The sequence below is a fragment of the Fringilla coelebs genome (genome assembly GCF_963513975.1).
Source record: "Fringilla coelebs genome assembly, chromosome: 15".
In the NCBI taxonomy this organism is placed as follows: domain Eukaryota; kingdom Metazoa; phylum Chordata; class Aves; order Passeriformes; family Fringillidae; genus Fringilla; species Fringilla coelebs.
In genome coordinates this window covers 15,728,799-15,740,748 of record NC_140041.1, presented here as the reverse complement: position 1 = coordinate 15,740,748, position 11,950 = coordinate 15,728,799, and the positions used below count along the sequence as shown (strand labels likewise).

The 11,950-nt window shown below is 48.0% G+C and overlaps 1 protein-coding gene across 4 annotated transcripts in view; it reads left to right on the top strand.

The window, feature by feature from the left end:
- Positions 1–139: 139 nt before the first annotated feature.
- UIMC1 (ubiquitin interaction motif containing 1) overlaps positions 140–11,950 on the top strand; it is a 39,555-nt gene continuing 27,744 nt past the window's right edge. For all 4 annotated transcript variants that reach the window (XM_084215835.1, XM_084215834.1, XM_084215836.1 and 1 more), the window contains exons 1-2: positions 140–262; positions 4,490–4,647. In XM_084215835.1, coding sequence (XP_084071961.1) covers positions 4,498–4,647 — 150 coding nt within the window. In that variant the 5' untranslated portion in view covers positions 140–262; positions 4,490–4,497. The remainder of the gene's footprint in view (positions 263–4,489; positions 4,648–11,950) is intronic.

Genomic DNA, 11,950 nt, shown 5'->3' with positions numbered 1-11,950 from the left:
GCGTCCGGGTTGATGTAAAGGCGAGATCACAAGCACCTTAGAACGATGTATCCGGGCCCTCTGTCCGCCAGCCACGGACATGGCGCTGCCCGCTTCAGCACCCCGATGACCACGTGAAACGCAGCGAAGCCGCCGCCGCCATCTTGGGTGAGGGCAATGAGGCCTCCGCCGCCAACTTGAGCGCGGGTGCGGGACCCGCCGACCGGGGCCGGTGCGGGAGACCAGGAGGGGAGGCCGCCGGCAACGGGGCGGCCCGGGCCCGGTGAGTACCTTGTGTCCTGCGGGGTGTGCCACTGCCCCGCGGCTGCTCGCCCCCGGGCGAGCTGCGGGGCTCCCGGGGCTGCGAGGGAAACCCCTTCCCTTGCCCGGGGCCATTCTCCGGCCCCTGCCCCCGGGCTGACCTCGCCCAGGTATGACCTCTGGTCCCCGCCCCTGGCGGTCCGGGACCGGCCCCCAGAGCTGTCCCCTGGGGAAGGGACACCTTCCGTCTCCTTCTAGGGGCACTTCCTCTGTCTTTTGCCTGGAGGAGACCCAGGTGCTGTGTCTGGGGATACCCTGAAACTCCTCCTGGACCGTCCCCTGGGGAGAGGGCCCCGAAAACCGGAGCTCTGCCTTGGCCGCAGCCCCCGAAATCGAGGTGCTTCTGCCTCTCCTGTTCCTCCTGCCAGGCCCGGCTCCCTCCCCTTTTCCTGGGCAGCCTTTGCACGCTCCCTTCCCTTAGGTTTGCCCACCTGTGGCCGATCCCCTTCCCCAGAGCTCACCCCTCTCCCGCCTGGGATCCCCCATGCTTCTCCCCAGCCTGTCGAGTATCCCTGACCCCATCCTTGTAAATTTCCTTGCAGTATCCGAAGGCAGCGGGTTGGGAAAGGGAAAGGACTGTGGGTGGGTTCTGGGGCTAGGGTCGCTTTCCTTCCATGTACAGGGAGAAAAACCTTTTCCTCCCCTGCCCTGGCAGGAGGGAGATGCTGCGGGCTGGACTCGAGGGCGCTGGAGCAGGGAGCATCTCCTGAGAGCTCAGCCGCCTGTGCGGATGCGCCCGGCCGTGCGTGGCCTCTGCAGTGCCCGTGTTCGCTCTGTGCAGAGCCAGCTCTATAAACGGATCAATCCTCTAAACAATTTCTCTCTCCCCGGGGCGCTGCCAGCCCTCGTGTCCTGCTCACGGAGCATCAGCTGGGCCCTGCGTGCGGGGTCGAGCCGAGGGTCTGGGGATGATATTTCCATGGAAGTGTGTGGTGCTGACCTGCCTGAGTGCGGGGAGCGTCGTGCCTCTGCTTCCCGAGGTGGGGGGGAGTTGTTTACAAAGCGACAGCCTGTGTCTCCAACCACTCAGGAACTCATCCGGGGATGAGAGTCATTCATTTTTTTTGGCTTGGTTTTTTCGAGCATTTTTCAAGCTGTCACAGCTTGGCAGGTCTGTAGCTGCAGTGTCAAGATTTAGAATTATTCTGTCGGTAATTGCTTTCTGATTCATCAAAATGATAGATGAGAGGGAAAATGACAAATAATCACAAGTTGGGGATCTTCAAGGATATCCCTAAAAATGTGACTGGAGAAGCGTGGCATGTGCGAGTTCCTTGTCAGGAGGTCACCTTTGCTGTCAGAGCGTTTACAAAGAAATTCTCTTAAATTCAGAGTTGGAAAAAAATCTGGATAACTGCAAAATGAGTCTGCAAACTGGACTGCAGCGGTAATTTTAGATAATTCAGTCTCTGGCCTTTTTTTTTTGCTGGGTCTGAAAGCAGGTATCTTCCCCTCAGGCACTCACAACTATCCTTTCCAAGACTGCTAAAAGCAAAATATGCTCAACTTCGCTTCCTGAAGAGGAGGTCTGTGCTCTGATGCGTGTTGTCTTCCCTCAGCTACACCAGCTTGTCTAATAAAAGCCATTACTGCTCTCCTACTCACAGCTTCAGACTAGCACAGCTACAAGTGATCTCTTACTTGTCTTGTTCCCTTAGTTACATTTTCAGAGACTCTCTTTGCCACAAGTCCCTTCATTTTCAGAAGCGTTGTGGGAGTTGTGTGGTTACATCTCTTACATCTCTTCTTTTCTCTCCTTTAAATGTTGAAGGTAGGTGACTCATCATAACTTCAGCTGATATTTCTCAGTGATCTCTTATTTAGCACAGAGCACCGAGGAGAAGATGCATTGCAGAGTCAGAGGAGCGATGGTGATACCAGTATGGATTTTAAAACAAAAAAAAAAAAAAAAGAGGCAGCACAGCAGTTGTTTGTTGCTGTTGCTCTTGTTGTGGGGGTAAGAAGGTTTATAGGCTGCCTCTCCAAAGCCTCAGTGACCCTCTGTGGGCCCTTCTGTGATCCTCATGGTTTATGAGTGAGTGGTTTTCCAAAGATAAGGGAACATTCTCCACCACCATGGATGCGCTTTGTGGGGGCAGCTCTCAGCAGCTGGGTGTGAGGCTTGGCTCATCTCCCTGAGCAAGGAGGGCAAAGAGACCATTTGGAGCAAAAGATAAAAAATGGAGAACGTGTAGTGAGGATGTTCCAACAGCACTGGAGTTCAGCTTAGCTGGAGCTGAACAGCTTCGTTTTTCAAGAGCCAGTGCTTCACCGAAAGCAGTGCTTGTTTTTATTTTCCCTTCCTTTAATGGCTCCAAACTGACAGAGAGCAGGATTAAATTAGATATTAGGGAGAAATTCTTTCCTGTGAGAGTGGTGAGATACTGGCACAGGTTGCCCAGGGAAGCTGTGGCTTCCCCATCCCTGGAAGCATCTAAAGCCAGGTTGGACAGGGCTTGAAGAAACCTGGGATAGTGGAAGCTGCCCATGGCAGTTTGGAGTGAGTTTGGAATGAGATAATCTTTAAGGTCCCTTTCAACCCAAACCATTCTATGATTCCTCAACAGATAAACACTGAAGGACTGCAGAGGTCCTTGCAGTAACTTTGGTGCCGTGACTGCCCATTTGTGCAACATTCTGCTTTCAGAGGGCTCAGCAAACCTTTGGTGCAAATCATGACTCACCAGGATAATCACCTTTTGTCTCTGGGCGTGTGTGTGCATGTATTTGCAGAAGGAAGGCTGGGGAGGGAGTGTGGTTATTCCTCACCTTGCTGCTCGGACTGTAGATGGAGCAATGCACTGCTGTTCTCGGCGCTGATGGAGATTTTGGCCTCCCTTAGTGTTTCTTTACACAGTGGCTGTTTGCAATTTTGTGGTGTTACAGAGAAGGGTTTGGCTCTATCCTGGGTGATGTAGGGTTTCTGTTGCATCTTCTCTTACTCTTATTTTAGATCGCCGCACACATCTGAGGTATTTCAGTGATCTTGAAGGAAGGCAGAGTGATTCTGTGGAAGGACACTGGTCTGGGAATCGGCCAACTTAACTTGCATTTCCAGCTCTGCTGTTCCCTGATGTGGAACCAGGGGCTTGTTGTTCACCCTCTGTCTGCACATGTTTAATTGAACTTCAGCAGAGCTGGTCATGCTCAGCCTGCTTTGTAAGGCTCTTTTACATCACAGTTCAAGAAGCACTGAATGTTATTGTTGAGCTACCAGGCAAACAGCAAGGATAGGCAGGAAAGGGTGATTTAACTCTGTGCCATCCTGCTGCTCTGCTTTACTGAAATCTCTTCCCAATCCTCGCCTCTGAGCTCTTTTGGATCCAGACAGCTAATGCTTGCTGTGCATCCCTCTCCATCAGTCTATGAGTTGCCAAGGGAAGGGATGCTGAAGTACCAGTTTGCATTGTGTGGGCACCTGCTCTCAATTGTTCCATGCACTCAGGTTTGCACTAATAACACTCAGCAGGTTGCTCGCTGCTCTTTAAGTGCCTTCGTTAATGCGGATGGTTTGGGCATGTCTGGATGGAGTTCTTCCGGAGGCTGCTGCTCATTGAGAAATCCATACTGCCAGATACACCTGTGGTCTTGTTTCCAGCCTGCCTGCTGCCATTGCTTGTGTTTTCCCTGTCTGTAGTGCTGGAGCAGCCATGCGCTGAGCTGTGCAGACGGCAGGACAGCATTCTTGAACGCACAATGCCTTTCCCCCTGGTTTTGTTAAATACAAAAGCTGACAAAGGGCTGTGCTGTGGTGCCTTCTTGGTCTGGTGTGCAAATGTCAGCTTCATCCGTTGCCACAGCCTGGTTTGTTTTGGTCAAGGTTGGGGCTTAGGAGGGGAGGTTGTGTTGGAGGGTGGGAGACCCACTGTGAAGTGATGCTGTGGAGGGGTTTGCTGATGGGCTTTTAGAGGAAAGCCCCATTGCTTTGGAGTAAGGCATTCAGAGTAGCTTTGGTCTGTGTTGCTGTTCCCCTGAAACCCCTTTTTAGCAATCAGCTGTAATAAAGTATTCTTAACTAGATGAGTGGTGACTGGTGCATGTGGCTCCCAGTAACACTAAATCCACCACGCTTTGTAATAAGGTTTCAGTGCCTGGGGTCTTTTGCCTAAAAATAGCAAAAAAAAAAACTGTTAGGGGAAATCTAAATCAGAATGAAACAAATGGCTTTTAATCTTTCCCTCTGTTTCAGAGTGAAGGATGCCGAGGAGGAAGAAGCCTGCAGAGGGCCTGGAGTCTCGAGGTCAGGATGGGGAGGAAGAGGAGGAAGAGAAGAGGAACCCAGCCAACGCCAAGAAGAAGCGCAGTTTTGTGGATGCGTTTATTGTTATATCTGACAGTGATGGAGAGGTCAGTGATGGGTTGGGGTACCCAGAGCCTGGGCTGGGCCCTGCTACTGCAGGACAGTACCAGAGCAGCCCTCGCTGTTGTGCTGGGGTCAGGCTTTGCACAGAGGGTCTTGTGCTGTTCCTTTTCTTACATATGAGATGAATCAAATCCTATTTGACTAGGAAATGAATGGTGTGCTTCATGAGGGTGAGTTATGAGTCTGGGATTTGATAACCAAATCCTCTCAGAACTGAATCTGAAATGTAATTTAAAAGTAACCTTTCCTCAATCCCTTTACAAATCTTTTTTTTCATAATTTTTGTTTGATTGATTTCCAGCTAAACCTTAGCAACATGATTCTGTATTATGTGCAAATAGATAAGAAAATGATTCAGAACTCAGGCTTGTGAGTAGCTCAGAGACAGGCAGTGTCTGGTAAACTGATTCTGAATTACAGGAGCTGAGTTTGTAACCCAGCTCCAAAGGGTGTAAAGGTGAATGTGGTGTGGGAGTGCCTGGCTAAGGCATCAAGGCTCAGATCCCTGATCCCCAGTGTCGGCTTATGCACATCAGCATTACCCTCAAGATTGAAATGTCTGTCTTGGTTACACAGCATGAGCATGGGAACTCCTGCCTGGGGGAAACCCAGAGCCCTCAGAACCTGTGCCTGACTGAGCGAGGCTCACCAGAAGAAATTATTACAATCAGTTTTTTCTGTGTGACTCGTACGGCTTTGCTCCGTCTTGGTGGTGATTTGGGATCCTAAGCTGCTTTTTGTAATTCCACCATTTTCAAAAGCATTTCAGTTCACTCTCAAGCTGTAGATCTTAAATCAGGTCCCTTTTGCTCCCACATCTGCAGTGTGCTGCTCTCCAATAAGGAGATTATCATGTGAGGAGGGGAAAATCACTAGAAATAAACAGTAAGAAGCCGTAGGGCAAACGATATTGGATGTTTTTTCTTCACATTGTCTGAGTTCTTTCCCATTGGGAAATTCCCTGAAAGAAATGGAACATATGGCAGTAATAGTTCAGTGGGGTTAAACCCTTAGCTCTGCAATATGCTAAGTTAACTTCAGATGTCTGCTGCATCACTGGCCTTTATTGTGAAACCTATAAGGAAAAAAGAAATCAGCAGCTATAAGAGCTGCTGCAGTACATAAAAGATCAGGACCTGTTATTGTCTGCAATTATTCATCTCAATGTGCACGTATCTGAAAAAGAGGAAACAAACGTCTCTTAAAACACATCTATAAAAAGGTTAGGCTCCCTCACTGTTCTCTAAGTTTGTCTATAAACAATAAATTCTGATGGCATAATCGGTCATATTACAGAAAAGGATATGCTCAGAGAGGCCGTTAAAGAGCCAATTAGGTTCTGTTTAAGTGACAACAGTTCAGTCAGTTGAATGAGTGGATTTATTCAGTTCAGTCTCTTTCTGTGAGTCATCAGCTTCCAGATCCAGTGCCACAGTCTCTTGTCGTGTTGTTTTCTGCAAAATCAAACGCAAAATGATTTACTTGGGATCTCAAAAAAATAACTGTCTGCCTTCTGTAACTGTCTCAGCTCTTCTGTGTACATCAAGTTGAATTTCAATTTTGGACGTTGTAACTGTTGTTCTTGCACTGGTAAGACCTTGTTGTGTGTTCAAAAAGAGGTGTGGGAAGCTCAGATCAATAGCAATTTTAGAGAACAATATATTCTCAATTAATCTTGCATCTGTTAGGACATGGTTCCTTATGAATCAAAAGCTACAAGGACAATTTGGGCATCATTGATTCGATGGCTTTCTTCCTTGGCAGTCTCTTGGCAGGTATCTATAGAACAAGTCCCTAGTTCTGCTTCCAGACCAGCAGATCTTGTAGCAGCTGCACCTGGAAAGCCTCCAGCTTCTCACTTTTGATGATCTTTGGCAGACTGCCTCTCCCAGGAATTTTTCAGTCATGCTGGATTATCAAGCTCATCCATGTTATTTTGCCAAGTTCCCTTTCTTTGCTCATGTCTATGCTGTGGCATCTGCAGAGCTGCATCAGAAAAAAAGTTTTCTGGACGTGAGGCTTTCTGATTTCTGCTATATATACTCCTGGATTCGGGGAACACTTCTCTTTTTTTGGAAAGGGTCAGACAAAATAAGAACAGTCTCTCTGGCTCTGTGGAAGCCAGGGGAGATGACCTTCTTTGTGCAGACTGTGTCTCTGAAAAGGCAGACATGCCGAATGAGTCGAGTGGTTCCCATCTCCCTTGGCTGTTTAATCCCACAGGGAATTGGTTGGCTGTGCCAGAAGATGGATGTTCATTCACAAATACACAATATTTCAAGTAGTGCCCAACAGTGCTGTCTCTGAGCAGGACAATTCCTGGTCTCCTGAACCTCATGCTTGCATTGGGCTGTTGGTTTGACGCCTGAAGCCATGTCTTCAAGATGATTGTTCCTCAGCACAGGACCTGGCCAAGCATGAACTCTGAACACAGCCCAAAAGTTGTGCTGACCTGTTAGACTGACCTGCAGCCTTTAGTGCAGTTGATCCTCAAATGCTGCTGATCTGGTCTGGGACCTTTTGGAAGGGTCTTTTGCCAAGATAGATCCTTTGGGAGCTTTGAGAGTACCTGCCTGCACTTACAAAATTGGCATCAAGTCTCACAAGCTCTTTCTGCCAGATCCATCATCTCTGCCAGCCCTCAGGGAACATATGACAAGACTCCAGGGTGATGGTGCCATCTATTTCTGCATGGCCTGTCTTCCCTTCAGTGTGGAACATCCCTCTGCCTGAGTGTTCCTGTGTTTGGAGATACTCACAGTCGGGGTAATCAGCAGCGTGTGTTGCTGTTCCAGATCAGATTTTGGCTGTGGGAAGTGTGTTTAGGCATTGGCTAATACCCAGCCACTGCCCTATCTTGTTTCCATCATCTCTGACAGTGGACACTCACCTTAGGACCAGGCATGGCCTGAGGGACATTTTGCTATGGAGAGGATGGCACTGGAAATGTCACAGCCAGGATGGCAATGCCCACCTGTCATAGTTGAATCCCATCCAGCAGCTAAGTACCAGGCAGCTGCTTGCTCACTCCCACCCAATGGCAAGGAAGAGAATTGTGGGGGAAAAAAGTAAATCTTGTGGGTTGAGATAAGAACAGCTTAATAATTGAAACAAGATAAAATATAATAATACTATTAATAATCCTAATGATAATATCAAGAATAATTGTAATGAAAAGAAGGGAGAGAGGAACTGCTTTTCATCAGGAACTGTAGTGATAGGACAAGGAGGAATGGGTTCAAACTGAAAAGGGAGAAATTTAGGTTAGATATATGGAAGAAATTCTTTACTGTGAGGGTTGTGCAGCACTAGAACAAGTTGCCCACAGAGGCTGTGGATGCCTCATCTCAGGCAGTGTTCAAGGCCAGGCAGTGAGCCACCCAGTCTTGTGGGAAGTCCCCAGGACAGGAGGGTTGGAATGAGATAATCTTTAAGATCCCTTCCTACCCAAACCTTTCCATGATTCTATGAGTAAACCCCAAGAGAAACCAGTGCCACAATGCAGTTGCTCACCACCCACTGACCAATGCCCATCCAGTCCCTGAGCAGCAGTCAGTGTCTCCCAGGCAATTCCCCCCTGTTCATACTCTGGGCATGAGGTTCTGTGCTGTGGAATATCCCTTTGCCCAGTTCCCCCAGCTCCTTGTGCACCTGCTCACTGTCAGAGCACAGGAAACTGAAAAGTCCTTGATTTAGAGCAAGCACTGCTTGGCACCAACTAAACCATTGGTGTGCCATCAACATTATTCTTGTACTAAATCCAAAACAGCACTACAGCAGCTACTAGGAATAAAAATAACTTAATCCCAGGGTGCCACCTCACAGCACTGACCATTGAAGTGAAGCAGAGGCACTTGGGAGTATTGCTGCAGTGCCCTGCTGTCTCCATGGGCTCTGCTGCTGCCAAGGGACCCAGTGCCTCCATCTCCCAGAGGGGAATGCAATGTGAGTTGGTTCTGGAGGAGGCTTCATGTCTCTGCTGAGCTCACTTGTTGAAAATCAGATTGATCTGAATCCAGGCTCCTCACAGCCCAGTAAAAGCCCGTTTTCCTAGAGTCCTCTCTCCCTGTGTCAGGAACTGCATATCCTGGCATGAGCCCTGTTGTGCCTTGTTGTTCATCTCCACTTCCAGCAGGTTTGTTCTAATGAGCTGAAAGAGCAAAGCTGAAACAGATTCTGAACTGAAGTCAGAGACTAATAAAGTAGGGTGTGATATTAATTTCAGCAGCAGCCTTGGCAAGAGCCAAACATGGCAATTCCAACATCTAATTGGCTTTTAAAAATAAATTAGTCTGGTTTTCATCTGCATATTTCCTATGCAGGATGTGTGCTGTTTGGCTGTGCCCTATTGTTAGATGGTCCCAACTGCTGTTGAGCAGTAAAATTACCCAGACCTTTTGACTTTGCAGTCTGCACTGTTAGGGGTGGAGACATTCTGCTGTAGCCTTTTCTTCCCTGAGTCAGTAGAAGCTGATTTCTGTGGTTTATCATGTGGATTTGAGGGAGCAGGATGTGGGATGCTGGCTACTGGCTTCCATTTATGGGCTTTTAGAAATGAGTGGAGCTGTATCTGTTTCTGCTGGCAGAGTCAGGTTCTCTTAAGTATGTGCAAAAGCATTTTTAAAATGGGAATTTGATTTCCTGCTGTCTGGTGAAACCAAGCAGGTTACGAAAACAAGGAAGAAGAATAGTGGCTGCCTTCCACTAAATGTGTGGAAGACTTTGGAAACCTGTCTATTTCTTCATCTGTGTACAATGCTGACAGTGAAATTGCTCATAAGAGAGCATCATAAATTAAAGTGCAGAGCCTGACACACAGGAAGAGAATTTGGGCTCCTTCTGGCCGTTATGCCTTGAATTGACAGCAGAGGAGGAGGGGTGTGCTCCTGGCTGGCACTGAGCAGAGGTGTGCAGTCCCTACCTCGCCTCCACTATAATAATTAGTTTCCCTTGGAAGACATGTGTGTTGGAGATGACCTTGTAACTAAGAGTATTGGCTGCAGTTTGGGAATATTTTAATTGATTAAGATTATTTTTGGACTAGTGATCTTATTAGAAAGGCAGTTGGTTGAGAGGCCCCTTGAGTTCCTATTATCCTTGTAGATAGATGAGCATTAAAAGGTTGGGTCAGGAGGAGCAAGCCCTGTTGTCTTCTCTGAATTTTCTTGGCCCCTTCTGTTTCTACCATCCCTGCCTGCATTTATGCAGAGCACTCTGGGGCCTGTGGGGCTCTCTCCCAGCAGAGGTACAAACAGCCATAAATCCTAATTAAAAGGTATGTTTTATTTTCTGGGTTAAAAAAAAAAAATTTAAGAATTCTTGGAATTGAGATGTGTGTATATATTTTGGCCCATCAGGATTAATTGGATTTGCTTCAGCGGTTCACTGTACCGTGGCTGTTCAGTAGAACGCTGCTGAGCAATTTAAACATCTTTCTCGAATGTATGAGGTTCCTACAACACGTGTCCTGCAATAATTTTGCTCCTGCCACTGATGTAAATGTTGAGATTCTTCAGGACCAGCATGGGGAGCAGCACGTACTCGGCTGTGCTGTGCACCCGGGCAGCGTGTCCAGCGCCGGGCACTCTGCTCCCCTCGGAAGGCCTGGAGGTGTTGGAGCCCCACGTTGTCCTGTGGTGTGTGTTGTAAGTGTGTCTCTGTGCACAGAGCAGGCACTCCCAGCCATGGAGAGTTTGGTGTGCTCATAAATCACATCCGTGCCCTGGAAGAGAGCTGCAGATGAGAGTGTCAGGGTTGACCTTCCAGCAAGTGCGGGAGTGATGAGGGGAAGATTGATGCCTAGAGAGAAGAGCTGGGGATTTACAGAGCCTGTTAGGATTAAATTGCCCCTGCTTTAAGCTGGGCTGGGTTTAGCATTGTTAGGCAGGGTTTTGGGGGAGGGCAGGAGAGCTATTGCTGAACCTCCTCCTGCAGATAATCCTAGTGCAATCCTGGTGTGATCCCACCGACTGTTCCCCATCCCCTGAGGTGGGAGCAGCCCACAAGGTCAGCATGGGGCTGTTGCCGCAGACCAAGGCAGGGCAGTTTGGGGTGGGAGATCCCATGGTTTATGGAAAACTGTGGAGAGGGGGACTATGCCAGGGCCCTGGAAGAGAGAGGATTTCACCTCCTGAGCAGGAGCTTGGACTCCATCTCCTAGGAAGAGAGACTCTGGGTGTGAAGCAGCCTTTTGGAGACACAGTGGTAGATCTTGGAAAGGGGGTACCTAAACCAGACTCTGGGGAAGAGAAGGAATCACTCACAGAAAAAACCCTTAGGCACAAGCATGAATGTGTGTGGGCTTGCCAAGCATGATTGCTGCTGTGTTGTGAAGTGATTCTTTAGTCAGTGGAAGTGAGGAATGGTGTCGGTATTAGGGCATGTAAAAGCTGTAATGTATTAAGGTTTCGGGAAACCACCTAATAATATGTCTTGCAAAATCTTCGTTGGATAAATAATTTAATTTGGTCTAGATAGCAAGATTCCTGGATTGAAATCCTGCTAAAAGACTGTCAGTAAGGGCTGCTGATGAACAAAGGAGAGGCTCATCTGAGGGAGATGTAAAGCTGAGGCCAAGAGGATCAATATTAGGTCTGTGTGTCTTTTAACATCCTCATTAATGATCTGTAAGAGGGAGCAAGTGGTGTGTATAGATTAATAAAATCTACAGATAACAGTAAAGCCAGAGATGTCTTCAACAAAACTCAGCACACAGATGCAGTCTGAAGGACTTCACAGGTTCAGAAACATGGGCAAAGGACAAAAGAAATGGATGACACTCAAAAATAATCACTGTATCTGTTTGTGTTAAAGTAGCCCAAGCCATGTGCCCCTCCTTGAACGCTTCTCTTGGCGCAGGAGGTGGAATGAGGCACAAGCATGTGGCCCACGTGTCTCATGGGCAGCAAAACTCAATGTAGCTGCAGAGAGAGCAGTGCAAAGCCCATCCTGGCCAAGCGTGGGTCTCTGCCTGAAACGCTGGGTTTGATTCTAATCCTACCTGATTTAGAGACACAAATTGGAAGGGGTCCAGTGCCAGCCTTGGGTAATGTGTGTGCCCTTGCCTAAGCTGTTAGGACAGCAACTTGCAGAAATTTGTGTCATTTAAGCCTGAGCCCATTTTTGCTGCAATCCTCGTGCTTAAAGCAGCACACATTTAAGTTGTTTGTGGGAGTATTGTTCCATGGAGCCTCGAGACAACAAGTATCTCAAGTATTCAAGTTTCAAAAATGAAATACTTGTGGCAATACTACCCAAAGAAGCTGTGGATGCCCCTCAAGGTGTTCA